Source organism: Sceloporus occidentalis, unplaced genomic scaffold (assembly GCF_023333645.1).
Source record: "Sceloporus occidentalis isolate IW3139 unplaced genomic scaffold, rSceOcc1.0.p SCAF_14, whole genome shotgun sequence".
NCBI classification, from domain to species: Eukaryota; Metazoa; Chordata; class Lepidosauria; order Squamata; family Phrynosomatidae; genus Sceloporus; species Sceloporus occidentalis.
Window position 1 is genome coordinate 9,424,101 of NW_028316994.1, and position 22,989 is coordinate 9,447,089.

Below are 22,989 nucleotides of genomic sequence, written 5' to 3' on the forward strand. Positions count from 1 at the left end.
GGTCCTCCTCTCTGCTTCGGTCTCTGCTTCCGCCTGTCCTACCTCGCGGGGTTGTTGTGAGGAGAAAATAAGGGGGCGTGGCCAAACAGGGCGACGGTTGGAGGGGCGTGTCTTGTGCGGTGACGTTTCCAAGGCCCTGAATAAAAGCCTCGACCTCAGCGTAACCTCTAACTCCATCTTGCGAAACCCTGAATAACCCCTCCGGCCAGTCCCCGCCCTCCTTCGCTCGCCATTGGCTGTTGGTTCACCCGGGCTTTGTTTTCCTCAGTATGCGGCTCCACCAATTGGCTCCTTTGCCTGCCAATAATATCTTCCCACCCTTCCCTCCCTGGAACTCTTCCTGATTGGTTTGAGGCCTTCCTTCTCGGCCTCCATTGCAAGGGCCGCTTCTCTTTTTAAACCCCGCCCCCTAATTCCTTAACCTCAACTCTAATTCGCCGCCGCCGCTGACATCCCGCCTTCGTCCCGCCCCCTCCAGCTCCATTTGTCTTTCCATAGGCGTAGTCTCCACCCACCGCACCATGGCGAACGTTGATTAGTCCTGGCTTCTGTCACTCGACGATACCGCTAGAGACGTACGGACCAATCGGAAAGGTGAGGGGGCGGGGACTGAGAGTCGCCGGCTGTTTTTGGGGTCATTGGCTCAGTCGGAGAAAAGGCGCTGAAGGGTGAGGATCTCGGGGAGTCCCTCCGTGGAGGGAGGGAGGGCCTGAGTTGCATATTGGGGAATCCCTAAGGAAAGGGACTGGTTCAGATTGATGGGACGGCACTTGATGCGCTTGAAGGGTTTATAAGCAGGGCTTATGGCAGTCCAGCCCCTCTGTTGTCAAGGGTAGGCCATGGCCACGGAATCACGGGACGGTGTGCCTCTGAGCTTACGCAGAGTGCCTTCCCTTCAGACCTGAGTAGCTGTCAGACGCCTCTTCGGATCCTGGATCTGAAGACTTCTAGGCAATAAATAGGCTGTCTTTCATAAATAGTTTATCTCACTGGCTGTATAATAATAATAATAATAATAGTAACAGCAACAACCAATTATTATTATTATTGTTGTTGTTGTTGTTGTTGTTGTTATTATTATTATTATTATTATTCAGCCAGTGAGATCTCTTACCTAATAATACTAATAATACAGCCAGTGAGATAAGGTGTCGATGAAATGTTGATATGCACCAATTTCTGTCGTAAGAAGGTTTCCCTCATCTCCTTCTGCTATCAAGATTGTTACTAATGTGCATTTTGTGCAGGAGCGGAGGAGGAGCGCTCTCCTTGGTGATCTTGTATTGCGACTCCCATCAGTAGTAACCAGCCTAGTTAGTGGTGAGGAATGATGATCCTTGCACTTCAACAACAGCTGGGGAATGCGGATTGCCCTCCCCAAGTTTCTGGGTCGGAGTGGGTATTGTTTAATCTGTATCAACACAAAAACACAGGAGGTGCGAGTATTTCACTGTATCGTTTTCACAGACTTGTAAAGAAGTCACAACTTGGTTTGAAATCTTTTGTGTAGTATCCGAATTGCCCATTGTGATGTACTGGGTAGACATCAGGAGATGTAGTGCAATCAAACGCGGATTTACTAGGAAGCGTTGCTGATTTTGGTGGGATTCACTCCCAACTGTGTATAGGATTGCAGCCTTGCTATAGGGAGTTGTCGTGTTGTTATGTACCATCAACTTGTTTCTGACCTTTGGTGGCCCACATCGGCTGAACCTATCATGGGGTGTTCTTGGCAGGAGTAATTCAGAAGAGGTTTGCCGTTGCCTTTCTCTGAGGCTGAAAGAGTGTGACTTGCCCAGGGGCAACCAGTGGGTTTCTATCGCTGAACAAGGATTCAGACCCACCGCATTGGCTCTCTTGCTGGAGAGACACCTCAGTTGTATTAAAACAAAGCCTAGCTTGTTTTACATGATTTCCGTGACGCTAAAACATCTCTGAGCTTTTGGAAGGAAGAAGCAACAAAGAATTCTTTCTCTTGGAGGCTGAATGTATGTTGTTATTGATAATGATGTGTACCTTCAAGTCGTCTCTGATTTAAGGCAACCCTAAGGCAAACCCTTAAACCAAACCCTGGTCTCCAGAGTCATAGTCCAACATTCAAACCACTATGCCACATGGCTCTTAATTCCTGTTACTTGAAAGAATAATGGTCTTTGGGCCATTCATGAAATCCTGGTTCTTGCTGTTGCAGCCGATAAATAAAATTCATGTTTTCTAATCCTCTTTGTCCACTTTGAATTTCCTCTGGTCCATGGAAATCTATCCCATTTCGTTGCATCCTTGTAAGCTGTTGATTTGGATTTGTTGGATGATCCAGTGCAAAGGTAGGGAACATTTGTTCCTTTGGATATTTTAGCCTATAAATCCATCAGCGCCACCCAGCATGGACACTGGCAATAGTCTGTCACTCAAACCACTGTGGCCGCTGACTCTTAAATATGTTTAAGTACAGTTGGTCCTTCATATATATGGATTCTTTGTCCACGGATTCAACCATCCGTGGCTAGAAAACATTTTTAAAATATACAAATTCCAAAAAGCAAACCTTGATTTTTCCATTTTATGCAAGAGACACCATTTTACTATGCCATTGTATTTAATGGGACTTGAGCTTCCACAGAATTTGGTATCTACAAGAGGTCCTGGAACCAAACCCCGGTGGATACTAAGGGCCCACTGTAGTCCAAAGTATTTTAAAGAGCCAAGGTTTTCTCTTTCCTAATCCGAAGGAAAAGACCATGCCACCAAGGGCTTGTCAAGGAAGGCTCAAATATCTATGTTTTTAAATTCCAGCCCTGCCATAATCTCACCAAGTGTAGTGCTCTGTTAATAGAATGGGCTCCTTTTCCCAATGAAGTCTTTCACATTTATCTCTTAATAGCTCCCTTAAAAGATACTTTGTTAAATACAAAAGTAAGGAAAGTCCATGCCTTCGTATTCTCCATTTCTATGTATGGTTGGGAAAGCTGGACAGTGAAGAATGCTGATAGGAAGAAAATCAACTCATTTGAGTTGTAGTGCTGGAGAAAGATTCTGTAGATACCGTGGACCACTAAAATGATAAATAAATGGGTCCTAGAACATATCAGGCCTAGAAGTGTCTCTAAAAGCCAAGAAGAAGTGTCTAAAATGAAGCTGTCATATTTTGCCAACTTCATTAGAAGACTTGACTCGCTGGAAAAGACAATAATGCTTGGTGAAGTCGAGGACAGTAGGAAAAGAGAAAGAGTGCTTTAGTGATAGATAGATTTAATAAAGGAAACCATGGCCCCATGTCTGCAAGGCCTGAGCAGAGCAGTGGAAGACAAAATGACTTCAGGGTCATTCATAGGGTTGCCATAAGTCAAAGTTGACTTGACGGCACTTAACAACAACAATAGCTCCCTTGAAAATGCAACGTGTGGCCCAGAATGTCTCTACCTGCCCAGGTGACACTCTGCATCACATCGCCTTTGCTGCCTATCTTTATTGCCCTTCTTATCTCTCCAGCTGCTGGAGTAACATCCGCTGCCTGGTCACCTTGGCCTCTAGGAAGGGTCTTTTCCTGGGAAAGTGTGTGTCAGTCATTGAGTGACTGCCTCTTGAAATATTCAGCTCTTTGATGGCTTCTCTCCTGCTACCATCCCTCCCTTCTTTTGCTTTTCAGACACATCGCGTCCCACCACTCCTGCTTTAGGATGACCCGAGACGTGGGTCTTGACGATGAGCTTCCAGATTGGGCAGGAGCCAAGGAGTTCTACCAAAAGTATGACCCCAAAGATGTCATTGGCAGGTAAGAGTGAGGCATGGTTAGGAGGGGATTGTTGCAAAACTCAGCAATGGGCAACATATAGCCTTCTAGATGTTGTTTTACAGAAGCTCCCATCAGCCCTAAGCAGTGTAGTCAGTGGTAGCAATCGTGGCAGCTGGAGTCTTAGTAATTTCTAGAAGATCCCACCAGTGTAAAGAATGATATGGAAAGAGGATGATCCTCTCTTTCCTCCCATAATGTTTTAGAAACGTCTTCTGTTCCCTGGCTCTTTGTCCAGTCTCATTACACCCTGTCATTTTTCTGCAGGGGGGTGAGCAGTGTGGTCAGGCGATGCGTCCACAAGCAAACAGGTCAAGAGTATGCAGTGAAGATCATTGAGGTAACCCCAGAGCGTATGACCCCACAGCAACTGGAAGAGGTGCGCTCGTCAACAGGCAAAGAGATTGCCATCCTACGCCAGGTCTCTGGCCATCCATTCATCAGTAAGTGGAGATCTCCTTTGAGCTCTCTCAGCATCTCTCTAATTTCCATGCATGTCCTGGTATTTTCACGCAGCCTTCCAATCCTCAATATTTTCTGCTATAATCTTTTATTTGTAATTCTACATTTAGGGATAGTTGGTGGCTTCCAGGTTAATGGAGTGGACAATCTGCTTTGTCTTTTAGTTGAGACTTGGAAGGAGCTTTCCAAAGTGCTGAACCATGTCCCCAAAACAGGTTGTAAACATCCTTGATAGGTCTTTTAAAGCTCATACTAAACCCAGAGCAGATTCAACTTCCCACTGACCTGGAAGCCATCAGCTGATGCTTTTATTGTGCTTCCATAATTCTATAATGGACTCCTGTCCCCTGCATTCAGTTAATCCCAACTCAGGATTGAACCAGATCATGTTTGATAGTCTAAAAACTCATCCTAAGACCTCTGTGTTGACATCCCTTTCATTTTCCCCAAGTTTCCCTGAATGATCTTATCTCACAAAACCCTGAATCAATACTATGGTTTGTGATGGAATAACAAGTTACCCTGAGTCCTGCGTCACTGTGGTAATGTAGTCCAGCGGAAACTATTTGCAAATAATGTTGCAATAGGCTTAATGATTGGCTTGTTCTAATGCTTTTATTGATGTGTTCTCTACTATGTATTTATGGTGCTTTAAAAATGCTTGAATTTTTTCTTTAATTTGCATTGCATTGCTGGTGTATTGTAGTTGTAATTTGTGGCTGTTGCCAGTTTAGTGGGATATATATTTTATCAACAATAAAATAAATTGACGTGCAAAGGAGTGCTACTTTTTTCTTTGCAGCAACACGTCTGGTTGTGAAGGCTTATACTGATTTGTAGTGACTGAAGTCTGCTACTAGGTGCTGCACTAGCGCTGTTGTCTCTCTTTATGCATGCTAGAGTGATCAACATTATACAGTACCGACTTGGTCAAGAACATTTTGCTGCCAGAGGTGAAGGACAAGATTGCATTTGAGAACTGGCAAGGGAGTAATGTCATCCATCACAGTTGAAGACAGCAAATTAAGTTAGAACAGGGATGCACAACTGTGGAAGGCTAGGGGGCTGCATTACCCCTCCCAGGAGACCTTGGAAGGCTGCATCCACCCCTAAAAATGACCCAAATACCCGGTAGGAGACATGGGGCATTCTCACCATGTTTTGGGGTCTTCCTGAGACCCTAGAGGGTATGTGGGGGGGGCATTTTTGAAAAATTTTGCAACTTTTTTGTTGACTACTGCAGAGCCCAAGAGCCACAAAAACAGGCCAGGAGGTTGCAAGTGGCCTGTGGACCACAATTTGCCTGCCGCTGACTTAGAATATATAGGGCATGCCATGTGGCAAACACAGTTTTATTCGCTAACAGTCAGTCAAGGTGTTTGCGTGTGTTCAGAAGGAAAAGCCAAGGTCTGCCACCACTGTGCCTCAACATCTGCTACCTGAGGCAGTTGCTGCTATCCTGCTACTGGTAACGCTGGCCCTGACACTGCACCACTGCATAATCTCATTCTTTTTCCTTTTCCTCTTCAGTTACCCTTATAGATTCCTATGAGACCTCCACCTTCATGTTCCTGGTATTTGACTTGTAAGTAGCAAACCACTGAAAGCAGAAGTTGTTGATCTGCCCTCTCCACCCCCTTTCTAACCACTGAGTGTACTGGCTTCACAATGGTTATAGCACCCGCCCAAGATTTATTACAAATGAATGTGGTCTGTGGTTCTTGTGACACAGAGATCAGTCAAATGTGAAATGTACCATATGAAATAATCCCTCCTGATAGTGAGCTGGAATTTGGATTGGAGGAGAGAAACCACACAATTCCAGTGTTGATGCAGTCCTTCGAAAGAGAAGCAGCTGTTTCTCTAACTTGGTAGCTTCCAGGTGTATTGAACTTTACATCCCATCATCCCAAGCCAGTGGATGGTGATATGGGTTGTGGCCCAACACAGCTGGATGGCTGTAGGTTAGAGAAGGTCATAGTAAGATTTCTGGTTGATAACAGAGTCCCACTGATGTTGATTTGCAACCCACTTTACCTATGTACTTGTTGTATTTGTCCAATTCCCCCTTTAGGCTGTTCAATTAAATAAATTGATCCTTTTTATCAATTTCATTAGCACCTGCAGGAAAGTAATTCTGCAAAGGAGGCATAGGTCCAGAGCACACTGGAGAAATAATCCAGTTTGAGACTGCTTTAACTGCTCTGGCTCAATGCTAGGGAATTCTGGGAATTGTAGTTTTGTGAGCTATTTAGTCTTCTCTGACAGACAGTTCTGGTGCCACAACAAACTAAAATGCCACGGATTCCCTAGCACTGAGCCAGGGAAGTTAAAGTGGCCTCAAACTGGATGATTTCTGCAGTTTATTTTGGATCATATAATGGATTCCCCATTGGAGGGAGGATTTGAATCCAGGTCATCCTGGCCTCTAGCTACTGAGCATGCATAGTCTTTTCCCTAAAGCAAGGATGGGAATGATACAGCACCCTAGATGTTTTAGGACCACAACTGGGTGTGATTGTTAGGGTAACTGGCACTTGTAGCCCAGCACCATCCAGCTTCCTGGTACTTCTGCCCAGGAGGAATCCCTCACCTCAAAAGCGTAGCAAGGCAGGCAGAAACAGCAAGGTTTTTCTCTTCTGTGCCATCTGCACAGAGCATAGTGCACCTTGCAAACCTCATGCAGTTCCTGGGCCCCACTTTTCTGACCTCTGAACCTCCTCATCAGTCCCCCAAAGTCCTCCAACTTTTAATTTGAAATATTTGTATGACTAGACAGTTTTTGCTCCCAAATCAAAGTCCTCCATATGTGAAAACATGCCCACCTCTCCTCCATAAGCACTGCAGTATACTGCTATTACCCCATAATTATCTTCATTTTTCTCTGCAGTTCCTCTCAAAATAGTGACAGGAAGCGATATAATGTCCCTTCCTGTCACCATTTTGAAAGGGATTGCAGAGGAAAACGAATATTTGGGCTTGTTGTAGACTGCGTGTGGCCTGTGCTAGGGAGGGAATGGGGGAAAACATGGCCCCTGGCCCTCACTGAATTGACCAGCCTGTAATAGATGCAGGTTTATCTGACTGCTTATTCTCTCTGCAGGATGAGACGTGGAGAGCTTTTTGACTACCTTACTGAGAAGGTAACCCTCAGTGAGAAAGAGACCAGGTAAGGCACAGTGTCCTTTGCAAGGGCTGGAGAGGCAGAATTTCCTTTTGCCATGTTCCATCCTCTTTCTCATGCCACTTTCTGCTACCCTTTGATAAAATGGTGGTTGCAGCAGCTGGATCGCCTCCTCTTCCTCTTTGCTTTCAGGTGCATCATGCGAGCCCTCTTGGAGGCCGTGAGCTACCTTCACGCCAACCACATCATTCATCGAGACCTCAAGCCTGAGAACATCCTGATGGACAATGACCTCAACATCAAGCTCTCGGATTTTGGCTTCTCCTGTCACTTGGAGCCTGGGGAAAAGCTGCGGGGTGAGGATGCAGAGACAGGCCCATCTGAGAGCATGTGCCTATGGGTGTGGAGAGAGGATGGAAAGAGCCAGACCCACTGATCCTGTTGAATGTGGATCTTGGGAGTTGTAGTCCAAAATAGTAATTTTTTTGAGCTCTGGTGGTGGGCACATTCTCTCTGAGCACTGTTTTGCATCACTGGAAACCATGGGGTAGGCAAGTCCATTGGGAAGGGGATTTCATAGCCTGAACATTGGCTCCTGCCCTGATATTCACAAGACACCCCCATCTTGTGCTTATCTGCTCCTAATTCTGTCAACTCCTCTTTCTCTCAGAGCTGTGTGGAACTCCAGGCTACTTGGCCCCAGAAATCCTAAAATGCTCTATGGATGAAACTCACACTGGATATGGGAAGGAGGTGGACCTGTAAGTTGCAATACACTGGTTCCTGTCCTTTAGGGAGTGGGAATGCGGGACTGCAGGAATGATATGCTTCAGCCTTCCTTAACCCAGCACCCTCTAGACTAGTCACTCCCATCATCCCTAGCCACAGGTGTCAAGGCTGAGGTTGGCTAATGTATTGGGAAGCAGAAACTGAAGGGATTAATGTTTCCCAGTGTGGGAACCAGAGCACAGGGGCAATTGTTTGACCTTGTTTTTCTCTTTGTTATTTTTGCCTGTGAGATAGCACAGTCGTTTTCGTACACCTCTCTTTTTTGTACTGAGCATAGAATTATGTTTGGGAAAGAATTTTGAAATCGAGGCTTGTATTCCACAGTGGATGAGAAATGTATTTTGTTAACTAGCCTTAATTTAGGGCCAAATTTTGATTGGGGGATGATGATGATGATGATGATCATCATCATCGTTCCCTAATCAAAATTTGTCCCCAGGTCCAAGCATGTAAGAATATGTTAAGTGAATGAAATATTCTTAACCACCTCTCCCCATACCTCTCCCCAGGTAGGGAACAACAACAAACCAACAAATACACAACATCAGTTAAAAACACACGTAAAGAATGCTTTGATGAGGGGAGTCTTGGGCACTCCACCCCTTTAACTGGAGTCTAAGAAGGGATGTTTGGGACTTATACTATACTGCAGGAAGGAGGAAGAACTTGGCATGGGCAGGTTCTAAGGATGTATTAGAAACAAAAGACTTGAGAAATCCTTTCAGTCTTCTTCCTAGGCCGAGTTTAGTGTAGGCTAGGTTTGCCCCATCAGATGCTACATGCTTGAGAGTTGTTTTTTCTGCAGTCTTTGTGAGGTGACTTTGGAAACATCTTTCCAAGCAAATTAATGAGAATCTAAGAAAATATGAACAATTGTGTGATGCTGGCTATTCCCAATACTTCAACCATCTTGTCTGGTTTGTAGCAGATGGTGGATCTGGAGTGGGTACTAGAGATAAGGCTCTTTGTCTCCCCCTTCTTCTCCTGCAGTTGGGCCTGTGGAGTCATCTTTTTCACACTCTTGGCCGGCTCTCCTCCTTTCTGGCACCGCAAGCAGATGCTGATGCTTCGGATGATCATGGAAGGACGCTATCAGTTTGGTTCTCCTGAGTGGGATGACCGATCGGACACAGTCAAGGATCTAGTAAGACTATGTTGTAAACTCTGCCCATTGCCATGTACCTGGGGGCTGCATGTCATTTCCTGTCTTCCAGTGGAAAAGAATAGGGTTTGGAAAACCAAGTGTATTGTACATTGTGGGTATATTGAGTAAATTAAGCATACTTCCATAACTGGGTTTACTTGGTTTTTGCATCTGCAGGAGGGGGCAAGGGGCAGAGTCATATGTGACTTCAGAGCTTTTTCAAACATGGGGAAGATTTTGGGATTCATGCCTTGAAAACTGAGTGTCTGTATGTGGAGGCAGTGGGAATTGGGCCGAAGAGGTTCCTGAGCTTGCTGACCTATGATAGCAGATCATAGGATAGTGAACTTGGCTCCTGAGATATATAGGATGTGCTCCTGAACCCTGACTGGCCACTTCAAACCCAGAGTTCCTGTTGTGAAACCAGGACTTGGTGGTTATGGGTCAAAGGAGTCAGTTTCCACAGTGGGCTAAAAGAGGGAGTTGGAAGAGTGAGAGAAATTCTGTGGAAGGATTTGTGGCTAAGCCAGTATGTTGTATTGGTCCGAGTATGTGACAAGAATTGTGGTGCCCTGGTTTCAGATCTCCATTTCAGTCTCAAAGCTCACTGGCCTAACCTACCTCAATACAATAGTTATGAGAAGAAAAGACAGAGGAATGATAAGATGGTTGACATCCTCAGCTCCTCAGAGGAAAGCCAGGGATGTAAATGTCATATATTTTTAAGTTGTCTCTTTGCTCAGAATTCTCTGCCCTTCTGTGTTGTGATCCAACAGTATGGCCTTTGCTTCTGACTTTCCCTAAATGTTTCCTGATGGCCTAATAACTGCTTGCAGATTTCGCGGCTGCTACAGGTGGATCCGGCAGAACGCTTGACAGCTGAGCAGGCTCTGCAGCACCCTTTCTTCCATCGCTATGGGAAGGAGTGCCGGCACTTCAGTCCCTATCACAAATTCAGAGTAAGTCTCTGGCTTCCTGCCACATGTTTTGCGTGTTTATTTAAAACATTTTTAACCCCCACCACACCCCAGTTTAGCCCCAAAGGCTCCCAGAATGACTTGTTGTACAACCAATAAAATAAGATAATCCCTGCTGGCAGGCTTGCAGTCTAAAAAAAAGGTCATGACACATAATAAAAAAGGAAAGTGGAGGAAAGAAGGGGAGGGGAAAAGCAAATTGAGGCATGCAATTTTTAAAATGAAATCCTTCTTAAAATGACCTGTTGGAATAGAAAGAGGAGAAATCTGAAAGAGCTGTCATGCCACATTGCTGACAGCATGACCGTGCCTCTCATTTCCCTCTACAGAATCCTAACATTCTGTCATATATTATTTAGCATCAAAGATTCTGCCAGCCACTCTTCTAACTGAATTTTTTTCACATCTCTTGTGGAGGTGGTCAGCGTATGGTTTTGTTTCTTCACTCTTCCCAGGTTCCTTATTTCTTGCCCTCCACTCATTTTGAAAGTGACATATGCTCATCTTTTTTTATAGTTTTTATTGAAATTTATATTTCTCATTACATAATACATCTTCTAATGTTCTTACATCCACATTTTTTACATTACCCCATAATCCCTTCTTTATCCATCACATTAATATTTTCATTCTTATGTTTATTTTAACATACTTTCTATCCCCTAATAACCAGAACTATCCATACATTATTTCTACATCATCTTTCCTTGTGACACTTGTAATCCTAAAGAAGTCTTCGTAGTTTACCTCCCATGTGTCAATCTTTACTTAAATTGCAGTAATTATTATTTTATCAAATTATAATATATACCAAAGAAACATTTGGAAATGTAAACAGTATGATACACAGTATTTGTTCCTCTTTAGTATAATAGCATTCTTAACATGCTTTTAACTGATAGGGTTATCCCTTAAAACAGTTCTCTAATTTCTTATACATAGAGTCCCCAAATCTCCTTGATTATATCCTTCTATCTCCCAGGATTTGTAACCTAAAAACATACTCTATACTTTTGCATTCATCTGCCGTAATTTACTCCAGATACTCTAAACAAATCCAAATTTATTAACCCTCAAGTAGGTAAATCTACATTTGATGCTATGTTTGCCACTTCCCCCATTTTTCTTCCATATATCTCATTACTTTATCCCAGCTTATCCTCCATTTGTAGCTGTCTTCATTTTTCAATTTAGATGATAATAAATCTGATTCCATCATATCATCTAATTTAACTCGTCATTCATCCATTTCTATTATTTTATCAGTTTTCCAATATCTAGCAAATACTAGTCTGGCAGCTGTTAACATATAAAAAACAATTTTACCAAACCTTGATTCTTCATTATCTTCCAACATACATAACATTGTTTCAGCTTTCAGTTTTAACCTAACCCTCAAAATATTGTATATTTTACCCTCAACTTATCCACAGGTCATGGCAAAATCCATAATTTTGGTCCTAAAACCTGACCTCAACTTATATATGAGGTCGGATATATGGCAATTTCTTTATTTGCACGTTCTCTAAATCAGTATATGGCTTACTCCATATCAATTTGTTGCATAATGTATCAGTCCACTTCTTCCTTGGTTTTCTGCCTAATGGTTGGCTCTGTCTCTTCCCTTCACCGACTCCACTCCCAGCTGTCCCTTGTTGATCTGAAATGATAGCCCAGTTAACTGAGCTGCCACATAATTCTTCAGTAAAAACTGCATCTGAGGGCCATAGCTAAGCAATAGAGGACTTTGCCTAGAAAATGTCCCAGGTTTGATCCCTGGCATATCCAGATTGGGTTGTGAGGTTGCAGTAGCATCCTCCATGAGTTTGCACAATCCCTTTAGCTGGGAAGGAGTAAGATTCTACATAAAAACCACTCAGTTATGAGGGACGCTGGAAAAAAAGAAGAACGAGGCTTCAAAAAATTAAAGAAAATAGCTAGAAGTTTTTTTAAAAAAAATATGTAAGACAGAGATGCTTAGAGGAGACTGGAACAGAATCAAAATAACTAAGGCTGCCACACAGATAGAAGATATTCAGGGATAGCTATGTTGGGCATTCAGCAAAGTACAATAAATTCCAAAATCCACAGAAGTGTGATGCCTTAATTGGCCAACCAAAATGCAGAAAATATATCATGCAAGCTTTTATAGCTCCACTGGCTTCTTCATCAAGGAAAGATGTTAAAAATCATGCAGGAGAAGAAAGTGACAATGTTAGTCACAGAGGCGGGATACATACCGCCATTTAGTACGTCTTCTATACGTACTAGGGTTAGGAAGGGGCGGTGCTTCCGCACCCCCCTAACCCTAGTACGTATAGAATACGTACAAGATGGCGGCGCCCCTTCCACATGGGCGCCGCCATCTTGACGTACTGGACGCACAGCGTCCAGACGTGTCGCGCCGCTTGTGACGTAGCGAGCGCGCCCCTGGCGCCTCGCTACGTCGCAAACGCGACGAAAAAAGAAGCTCCATTTTGGAGCTTCTTTTTCGGTCCGCGCGGGAGTCGGGCCGTGTGAAGGCTCCGGCTCCCCCGCGGACCTACTGGCGGCGGCGGCAGAGCGGCGCAAAGTGGCGGTATGTACCCCGCCAGAGTTATATTGAATTGGGGAATGCCCAGCCTGCAGAGATTCAGAGCAGGATAGAACTGCCCCTTGGATCCTCAGAAGGTGCTCATTCCTGAAATAGATAGACCTTTTGGCTGCTGTGGGACCGGTCTTATGTTCTATACCCTCTCCCTGCCATGTCATTCCCTTCTTGGGAAGGTACCCATGGTGTTGGCTACCCTGTGGTTATTTCACCCTCTTCCCCTCTGCAGGTCATTGGGTGGACTGTGCGGGCTTCCATCCGCATCTTCTCCAACTACCGACGAGTGCGGCCTGTCACCAAGGAGCTGCTGCTGTGTGACCCCTATGCGCTCAAGGGGATACGCAAGTTGATTGATGCATGCGCCTTCCGCATCTATGGGCACTGGGTCAAGAAGGGCGAACAGCAGAACCGAGCCGCCCTCTTTGAAAATGTCCCAAAGGCCATCCAGCTAGTCTTGCTCAGCGCGGAAAGCGAGGAAGGCCCCTCATCCACTGTGGACGACGCTCCCAACTAGGGAGCATATGACTGCTCTTTGCACTGCTGCGAAGAGGAGGACTGGCAGCCAGCTACTGTAAATGGGAGAGGCAGGGGCTGCTCCGTGGACTGCTCCCCTATCTCTTCTCAGCCAAATGGCAAGCCGTCGAGCCCTCCCCTGAGAGGTGTGCTTGCCCTTGCATGCAAAAGGGTCCAGTTTTCTAGGGAACAAGCAGGGCCTTTGGGAACCTTAGTTTCTGACAGATGGGAACAAGGCCTCCTTAACATCTCTGGAAAGACCAAGGGACCTTAGATCTATGTAGGCAGGAATACAGAGCATCAACATTGTTTTATATGAAAGTATTAGGTAGACTTTGGGGAAGGAAGTGCAGGAACTGAAGCTTTTGTATTTCAGCTCTCCAGTTCTCACTTCTCCAAGTACATGTTTTTATCATTGCTGACGGAACAAGCATCATGTGCAGTCAGTGTGGGTGAGACTGGGGTCAGATTATTAATATTCCCTCAATTTCCATTTGTAATGAGAACTGGGCTTGGCCCTTCTCTGTAGGATCATGTCATTGTTGTGGCTGTATCATTCCCTTACCCACTCCCCTCTATGATGCCAGAATTGGAATAAAAATAGGACAAGACCAAATCTGACCTTTGACTGGGGCTTCCTTCTCATCCCAAGGCAGGGGTGTGGCATTTCTGTTGGGAGAGGATGTTGCCAGAAGGAAATGTAGGGATAGATGTCTACTTCAATTTCTGGCTAAAAGACTTGAGTATGTGATAATACAGCAGAACATGAAGGAAATTGAAGGTGAGTGGGGGTGTACGGATGCTGGGTACCAGGCACAGAGTGTTTAGCTCTAGAAGACAGGATCTGTCTTCCAAACAGGGATTGCAGGAGAAATCTAGAGAAAGCCACTGTCACAGTCTCACTTGAGTACTCCATCCAACTAAACCTGCAGAAGTGGGCAACATGGGGCTTTCCAGATATTACTATATTGATATTGTTGAACTGCAGCTCCCATCACTCCTCACAAATTGTTGTGCTGGCTTGGGCTGATGGGAATTGCAACCCATGAGCATTTGAAGGGCCACAAGTTGCCGCTCCTCTGTTGTGAGGGAGATTTGAATAGCCACATTCTGAATAGTATTCCCCACATTCAGCAGTTCTGCTGGCAGTGGGAATACTGTATTTTCCCAGCAATGCGCTGTCCCGGTTTGAGTGCCTGGGGCAATGTGACAGGCTTAGAAAAGGGTATATAGTCAGGATTCTTGGCACAGAAAATGAGCAACAGCTAGACCAATCACTTGGGATGCTCTTTAATGTCTTAACTATTAAGATTTCACAGCAAACCTACTTTCTTACAAGTATCTCTGCAGTGGCTTTGTGTAAATATCACCACACTCTTAAAAGCCTGAGAAACACCCATCTGCTACCCATACTTGAATTCACGAATAGGCAAAGTGCAACAGATGATGTTGGATTGTATCTCTCATCCGTTGTAGCTAACATAAGTAAGGAATGATGGGAGCTGCAGTCCCACAAGAGCTGGAGAATCAGCTGATTCCTACCCCTGCTCTACCCAGTATTAAACATCACAACCTTTCTCCTCCTGTCTGATCCATGACAGACTTTACAGATGAACCTTTAATAAGCTCTCTGCAGGGCCTCTAAAGACAAGGGGGAGCGTTCTGGTCTAATTTTTTCTCACTCTCTCATTCCCCACGCAGCTCATTTTTTCTTGCCCTTGCTGCTCCCTTTGCCAGTACCGGAACTCTTCTCCAGTTGGACCAGCTTGGCATTAAACTGCTCCTCTGTCATCTTTAAACGCTGTTCCATGGACAGGCGCAGCTGGGAGAGCTCCTGGTTGAGTTGGGTTGAAATGTACTCCCGCAGTGCAGCAGTGGGACCTAGAAGAAGGATGAGGCAGAGTGAGGCAGGAACAACATGCATCCCCTGTCAAAAACTGCAGTTCCTCCGCCTATAACTAATACATCATTATATTTAACGAATGCCCTTAAAGGTGCGTTAAAACAGTCTTCATGTATCAGCTTAGTGATCTTTACAAAGATCCTATAAGACTCATATGGATCCCAGGACAGGGAGACTGAAACCTCTTCAAACGATCGGGGCCAAAAAGGCTCCTGTGTAGTTGATCCCCCAAGAAACAACCAATCAGGAATATCCTAGTTATAGCCACCTTTGAGTTTGCTTAATAGGGCTTTATATATAATACCTCATCTATTATTGTGTAATTATCTTCATGCTGGACACCCTGTTAACTGTTTTAATTGGTAGTACTGTTATTCACCATATTCTGTTTTTTTTACTGTTTTGTAAAACACGTGCAAGTATGCAAAATTTGCTAGTCTAAAGCCCCCCCTCCACTGCCTTTAAAACAGTTTTTGTGGTACTAAAAACAGGAGAATATTATCCCCAACCTAAAGAAGAATTGACTGAGGCTGAAAGGCTCCCCTGAGAATTTCTCATGCATCCAAGACTGACAAATCTGAAAGGATTTCCTTGCTCATATTCTCAACCTATTCCACTGCAGCATCACCAAACACAGAGCCCTCTGCACTGAGTCATTCCATCTTACTTTCTTCTTGCACAGTTGTCTCCTCTGGTTCCTCCGGCACAGGTGACAAACCCGCCTCTGTGATCTCAGCCACGGCTTCTGTAAAAAAGTATAATATTAAATCTTTTGGAGGAGTTGCAGCAAAAAGATGGGTTTCAATTGTAATCGTATCTTCAATTCTTGATATGATATGTGATCACTTTACATAACTTCATTTTTGTTACACTGAGCCAAATGTGAAGTGGGGGAGAGCATTAGGAGTGATGGTTCATCACTTGAACCTTGAAGGTCCTCCAAGACCCGATTCAAATGGATGTCACTACGATTCCAACAGAAGCAAAGGGTCCACAGTTATAACACTAATTCATTCCTTAGGCACTTTCAGTTAAAAGGATTTGAGGATGAGAATAGAGGTGATGGGAACTGTATACATCCAGAGAGTTGGGGAAAGCTCACTTAACAGCTTCAGACTCTTGCGTCAGTGTTTGGTTTGCACTGGGAGAAGTCCTCATTTAAAAGGACAACTTGGCCAATTCTTTCCTTTAAAATTCTGTCTGGGTTAACAGGGATGGCTTGCAAGAGGGATCGTGACACTCCTCTTACCTTCATCTTTGGGCTCTGGTTCAGGCATCCCAATATAGGTAAACGATATGTCCAACCGGACCTAGGGAAGACACATGATATGAGGCTGTCAGCTCAGGGCTTTCACCCTTTCACAGGCTTATTACATTCTCGTCCCATGTTGCAAAGCTTTTCCTGCAGGGAAGTAGGGCTGTTTCTCTTAAAAATCAAATTCTGTGGAGTAGGCAAACTGTCCTGGAGGTGATGTTGTGGTGGGCAAGTGTAGTGGCCCCAGGGCATACTTTTCTCCCTGTGAGATCCTCTGGTAGATTTACAAGCCTTCAAAGCCCCATCTCCAAAAGATAACCCAGATGTGGCCAAAGGTCCATTTCTGGTTTTGAAAAACAGGTGTTGTTTTTAAAATGCGAAACAAAGGAGGGGACTCATTATTTCAAAGGGGAACGTTCAGTCCTGGTGGCTTCTTGGAGAGGGAATTCACTTCTGGGGGATGGAAAAGAATGATCTGGCAAGTTTGGAGGGGTCCAGGGTTACTAATGCAGGAAGCTGCAATCCCCCTCCCCCCAAATTTTACACTCTTCTCTCTCATACTGTGAGAAGCTCTTCATTTTATTCCAAATACCTTGGGGCAAAGTGAAGGATTCCTTTACCTGTGGAGTAAAAGCGTATTTATAAAGTTTGTAGTGACGGAAGTAGGTGTTGATCACGTAGTCTGTTATGAGCACCAGTTGGTCCTGATTGAAGAGATCGATGCTGAAAGGGGGCCTCTGGGAAAGAAAAAGAAAATGGTAAGGAAGTGGAGAGGGAAGATTTCCTCACCTTGAGGCACTGCTGAGAAGGGGAAGCTGCTGAAAATGTTACTAGCTAGACTCTGCTCCTGTTACTTGCCCAGTCTGATATGACACTCACCCGAATGGAGTGGCAGAAAACCAATTCAGTGAAATAGTTGTAGCATTCCTCCACATTGGGCAGTGGTGTTTCTATAGGATAAGAAAGTGGTGAAAAGTAAACAGGTGATCTAGGTTCAACATTCCCCTTTTCTCCTGTATTTATATCAAGTTCATCCCTAACAGCCCAGCTACTCAACTGACATCCAAGATAGCCACTTTGGGCACACTGATGCAAGGCCTGTTCCTCTGCTTTCCTGTCTTCTTTTCCCACAGCTGTTATTAATTTTCATTATGGTTCTACCCCTTTATAGTGTCAAAAGAAGACACAGCAGCTGGGATACAGAAGCCATCATGAGCAGCAGAGACAAGAATGGGATGGGTCATGACAGGAGGACAGTGCCATTGCATGTTTTGGGAGTCTGGGGTACTGCACCAGCCTACAGCAAATTCTGCTCTTGATACAGTTATTGGTCTCACCTTTACAGTCCAAGATGGTTCCAATGAGGCTTCTGTTCTTCCCCTAGTCTTTCCTCAGTTTCCTCTTTCAAAAACTCCACCATTTCTATGGACATCCATTTACTCATGGATGAGCAGAAGGTAGACCAGGGGTCCTTTCACACAACATAGCACTATGATTCCATTTTAGCTGCTATGGATCTCTCTTCTGGAATCCAGGGGCTGGCAGTCTAGCAAGGGGTATTTAAAATTTTCAGCCAGAGAACTTGAGTACGTCACCAAACTGAAAATCCCAGGATTCTACAGAATGCAGCATGGCAGTTAAAATAAAATCATACTGTTATATAATTGTGTAGCATGAAAGTGTCTAATGTTCTACTGTATGTTCTCCAGGTGATCTGCAGCAATATGGCAGAAACAGAAAAGCCATTCCCCCTCCTAAACTAGGCTGCCGTGGTTAAGAGAGACGAGGCAAGAGACTGGCATAAACTGAAAAATTGTGTAGGCAAACTCTTGCTAGTACTAAAAATAAATACCTGAGTCTATGTTCAGAGGTACCATGTTCTGCAATTCTATTCTCAACTTGGTGAGGTCGCTCTGTTGTCTTGAGCTTCAGCAGAAAGACCTTGGGATTCTTGTGGAAAGCGAAGTAGAACCCATAAACCAAAGTCTTTGTGGCACCAAAATGACTTACCTATACAGGCCTCGTGTACATCCTTCACAATTGAGAAGAAGGCTGAGGTTTGTTCCCGGTTAAAACCCTGCTCCCGGCTGAACTGGATGGTGTAAAAGTACAGATCTAGTAAGATGGCAGAGCGGGGATTAGATTCAAAATCTTGCAGATTGAGGAGATCAGCAAGGAGGCTGTGGAGGAGAGGGAAAAAAATAGATGTATGCGGCCATCCTGCCTTCAGTTTCCTTTAACTGCCTGTATTTTGCAACATCTGATGCAACAATATAAGCATCTGGTCATGAGCAGAGATGGGGGAATATGTGGCCTTCTAGATGACGTGGGTCTACAACTCATCATTCCCCATTGCTGGGCATGCAATTGAGGATGGATGTAGCTGACACTGAACAATATCTCAAGGGCCATGCATCCTCCATCCCTGCATTAAGTGGTGTTGAATTCATTGCCAGATTCTTGATGTTTGACTGTGCTCAGACATAAGGGTACAAATGGTGTTGGTAGGACTTGCTCCCAAGTTAATGTGCACCTTCCTTTTGAGATATCTGATAAACCAAATATCCTCCCTCTTCTACAATTCATACATCCAATGAAGCAAGCTGGGGTCTGCAAAAATTTGAGTCACTAAATCCATGAAGGTTCAGGGAACTCTCGTTTTTTGGTGCAGTATACTAATCCAAGCCATTGCAGAGAAAGTGGAAAGTACAGCAGTTGAATACAGATCTCTGTGCTGAAGCTCTCTTGTTGAAAACGGTTGCCTTGCAACACCGTTTCTTTGAATACTGAACAGATCATAAAGACACCCAGTCTGCATAGCAGATGTCATGTGATGAATTACTGCAGTGCAATGTTTTTGCTTTATGAATGTGTATCGGGCTGGTACAAATTAATAAGAAATCTCAGAGTTGTCATCCAAAAAGTGAGCTTTCTCATATTTTGCTGCATTCTTAGTGGCACTTCTCATTCAAAACACAGTGGTAGTCCACTGCACTATTTTCATTAGATAAAAATGTTAAAGAATAGAACGATATCATTCTGCTGAAGCCAAACTGTGGCCAATGACTACTTTCAGTTTTAGCAGAAGGTTGAGCAGTGCATCGCTTTAGAGTTTGAGAGGCCTAAGTGGGAAACTTTTAAAGGGCTGAAAATGCTCTGGGTCAAGTTTCAGTGTGACCTGGTACATACGGAGTTCAGGTACCCTAGTCCAATGTTGGGAAGGGCTTTAAAATCCCAAACCTACAACTCCTGGACACAGCTTGTATCTGTATCAGAGCTTACAAAAGTTATTTCTTTGACTACAGTTCCCAAAATCTCTTGACCAGCATGGCTGGCGGATTAAATGCTGTCATCCAAAAAGAGAATTTCCCCAAATTCTGATACTGGTGGGCTTTTTTTGGCCACCAAAGCTGCTATACCTGTGGCTCGATACAGCTGAACGATTCAGTAAAAAAAACCCCAACAATCTTGGGGGGGGGGGGGAATCAACCTTTATATTGAAGCTGCCTTTTATGAATTATTGTTTATATTAGTTAGCAGCCATAAATTTTATTATGCATCAGGGATGGCAAGATCTCGGGGTCAATTTTCTGCTCCTGTGAAATGCTGTGAGTCACTCAATCCCCAGAACAAAACTGGAAGAGACCAGATGTCCACTTCTACTTTTGGAAGGTTACTTTAGTAACGATGCCTTTCAGGCTGCACCCGCACTGCAGAAGTAATCCAATTTGACCCCAGTTTAGCTGCCATGGCTCAATGCTATGGAATCCTGGGATCTGTAGTTTATTGTGGCACCAGAGCTCTCTAACAAAGAAGGTTAAATATCTCACAAAACTACAAATCCCAGAATTCCACAGCATTGAGCAGTGGCAGTTTAAGTGGTGTCAAATTGCATTATTTCTGCAGTGCAGATGCAGCCCCAGACTCCTCTGACCAGGATGCTTGTGAGGAGGGCTTGGGAATTGTAGTCCCTAAAAGAACTTTCCCAAGCTCTGCTGTTACATCTTCCTCTCTCTCTCTCTGACTCTCTTCAATACTCTGTTGGGAAAGCTGGCTATTACCTTCAATCACAGGCTGGATGTTAGAGGATATTTAAAGGCATTTAAAGTTTAAATAGGGTTGCATCTTAATGACACCAGATATTCAAACGACTGAATAGAACAAGCTTAGAACTGGGAAGTGCTTTGTATATCAATGACCTAGAACAGACTGCCGTTTTGCGGCGGCCTGGGACCAAAATTAGGGTTCAGGAGAATGGTGCAACCGCATACTTCCGAACACTAGCGTGAAGAGGCACCGCCAGCATGGTGCCTCTCGTCCACATGGAGGCCGCCATGATGACGTAAGCACGGTGCAGCGTCTGCACATCGCAGTGCTTGCATCAATGCGCCACAGTGCACCAATGGCGCACTCATTGTGTCCGCCACATGCACCAAAAAGAATCTACTTTTAGTGGGCTCATTTTGGTGCGGAGGGACACTGTGTGGTTTGGCTTATGCGGCGTTCCTTAGGGGCAAAAACAGGTGCCTCCAGCCCACCTTTTCGGGGCAGTCTGTTGAGCCCCAATAAAGCTGATCTGTGGAGGCTTAGCCCTGAGTAGATGTGCTTCGGCTGTGGTTTGTATAGTTGCAGACAAACGTCCAAATCATTCTAAAGCCCATTTTGTTTGATCTTGCCTACTCTTTTTGTGCCTCAGCCACATGTTCTTAGCCTGCCCTCACTCTGGAATACGGTCTCAGAGGCCTTTCCAAAGCGGTGAAAGACTCCCCAGCCCTCTTGTATACAGTGTGCTTCTCAGGTACGTATGGACCGTTTTGGCTTTAATGTTCAGTCCTGCGTACTCCTCTTTCATTTCTGCTTAAATGCAGGTATTGATCAGCTGCTTCTTAATTTGAAGACTGGCATTACCTTTTCAGGATATCCGTGGTCTCAGCCTTGTTGATGAGATCCATGCTGTGAACGTCTAGATATTTCCTGAAGAACAAGGGGAAAAGGGGGTTGTGAAGAAGCTGTGTGTTACTAACACAAGTGGAACCAAACGGCAGCGATCTTCAGGTTATGGGCCCATATGGAACTGGTCCTAGTGTGGGTTGTGGCATTTAAAACGTCCTCTAAAGGCGCAAACAGTCACTTACCACATACATATCTTTGCCTTGTAGGTCTGGGGCTGAAAGAGAAAAGACATTTTAAGCCATGTTTGTCGAGTCAGAATTGCTGTAGTGATATTTCAATCCACTCCAGTTTATCACACTGGGGCTAATTAAAGCGCATTTAAAGCGTCCCACAAATAAAGTGAAAATGGCGAGTAACTGCAAGAGTCATCATCACGCGCAATTGCGCAAATAAAGGGATGTCGGAAATGCGTTGCCGCTGAAGTCCTGGAAGAGAAAGGATGCGCATTGATGCTTCTTTGTGGCCACTTTAATGGCGGGTTTTGTCTGACGTCGTGTGAAATCCACAGTTGTGTTATTTGGGAATAAAACCATACAATCTGACTCAAAACATTTTTATTTGAGCGACAAACGGTCCGTTCATAAGAGGAATTCTGATAACCGTCGATGAGAAAAAGGCAACGATGGCGGCCATGATTCTGGCGTATTCCATTAGATACGGGTTTCATTAATATGTCCGCTCTAGGAACATCTAGGTCCTCCCTCACAACTCTATGGTCAACTTTAACTAAAAGTGGCACTGAAGGCCCTAGAGATTCCCAGAGAGGACACTCTCTAGGCCTTTGTAGCTCCTCCGTTGCACTCTATGGTCAGTGCCTGGCAGAGGCTGACCATAGAGTCGCCCTGGGGGACCTAGGGACTCTTCTCCTGACCCTCCGCCCCTTTTTTACCTTTCGGAGGGATTCCGGCCCCATCGCGAGGTTTTGGGGCGGAGGAGTGAAGGACTCCTCCGTTGCCATAGCAACCTGGGCTTCCTCCGCCTCTTCTTCCCCAGTCAGAACCAGGAATGTTGAGCCAGCGCTTAGGAGCAGAGCGAGGGAAATCCCCGACCAATCACAAACGTTCCCTTTTGGGGGCGGGTGACAGCGAGAGGTGTAGCCAATCACAGACGCTTTCTGGGATGAGGAAGAAACATTTAGCCAATCGCAGACGCTCATTTGGGAAGATGAGGAAGAGTGAAAGAAGGCTCAGCCAATCACAGGCGCTCCCTTTGTAGAAGCGGCGGAGTGAAGGAAGCCGTAGCCAGTCATAGTCGTTCTCTTGGGGGAGGGAGAAGAGTGAAAGAAGACTCAGCCAATCACAGACATCCTTTTTGGGGGGCGGGCAAGAGCGAGCAAAGGCTTAGCCAATCACAGACGGACTTCTTCAGTGGGCGGGGAAAAAGAAAGAGCGTTTCGTATAGAATGCCACAAGGGAGAAAGTGGAAACATGGCGTTCTCTGCGGGCGGCCAGGAAAGAGATTTCCCCCTTCTTTTTTTAAAAAACGTATT

General features: G+C 44.8%; 2 protein-coding genes across 4 annotated transcripts; one reads left to right on the top strand and one right to left on the bottom strand.

Annotated features, from left to right (window-relative positions):
* The first annotated feature begins 608 nt into the window (after positions 1-608).
* Positions 609-14,010, top strand: PHKG2 (phosphorylase kinase catalytic subunit gamma 2). 3 transcript variants are annotated; one of them, XM_089479762.1, is made up of 10 exons: positions 609-668; positions 3,647-3,772; positions 4,058-4,233; positions 5,783-5,837; positions 7,356-7,421; positions 7,569-7,732; positions 8,047-8,137; positions 9,156-9,309; positions 10,146-10,268; positions 13,106-14,010. In XM_089479762.1, exons 2-10 carry the CDS (start codon positions 3,678-3,680, stop codon positions 13,388-13,390), a joined length of 1,209 nt encoding a protein of 402 aa, XP_089335888.1. In that variant the 5' UTR covers positions 609-668; positions 3,647-3,677; the 3' UTR covers positions 13,391-14,010. The 3 variants fall into 3 exon arrangements, with proteins under 3 accessions (XP_089335888.1, XP_089335889.1, XP_089335890.1); XM_089479763.1 differs by lacking the exon at positions 609-668 and adding an exon at positions 1,214-1,320; XM_089479764.1 differs by lacking the exon at positions 609-668 and adding an exon at positions 1,425-1,436.
* Positions 14,011-14,078: 68 nt separating this feature from the next.
* CFAP119 (cilia and flagella associated protein 119) lies at positions 14,079-22,558 on the bottom strand. The gene is made up of 9 exons (XM_089479765.1): positions 22,390-22,558; positions 21,683-21,714; positions 21,456-21,521; positions 18,558-18,727; positions 17,427-17,497; positions 17,168-17,284; positions 16,542-16,602; positions 15,960-16,037; positions 14,079-15,270 (listed from the first exon to the last, which is right to left on the bottom strand). Exons 1-9 carry the CDS (start codon positions 22,456-22,458, stop codon positions 15,092-15,094), a joined length of 843 nt encoding a protein of 280 aa, XP_089335891.1. The 5' UTR covers positions 22,459-22,558; the 3' UTR covers positions 14,079-15,091.
* Positions 22,559-22,989: the final 431 nt, after the last annotated feature.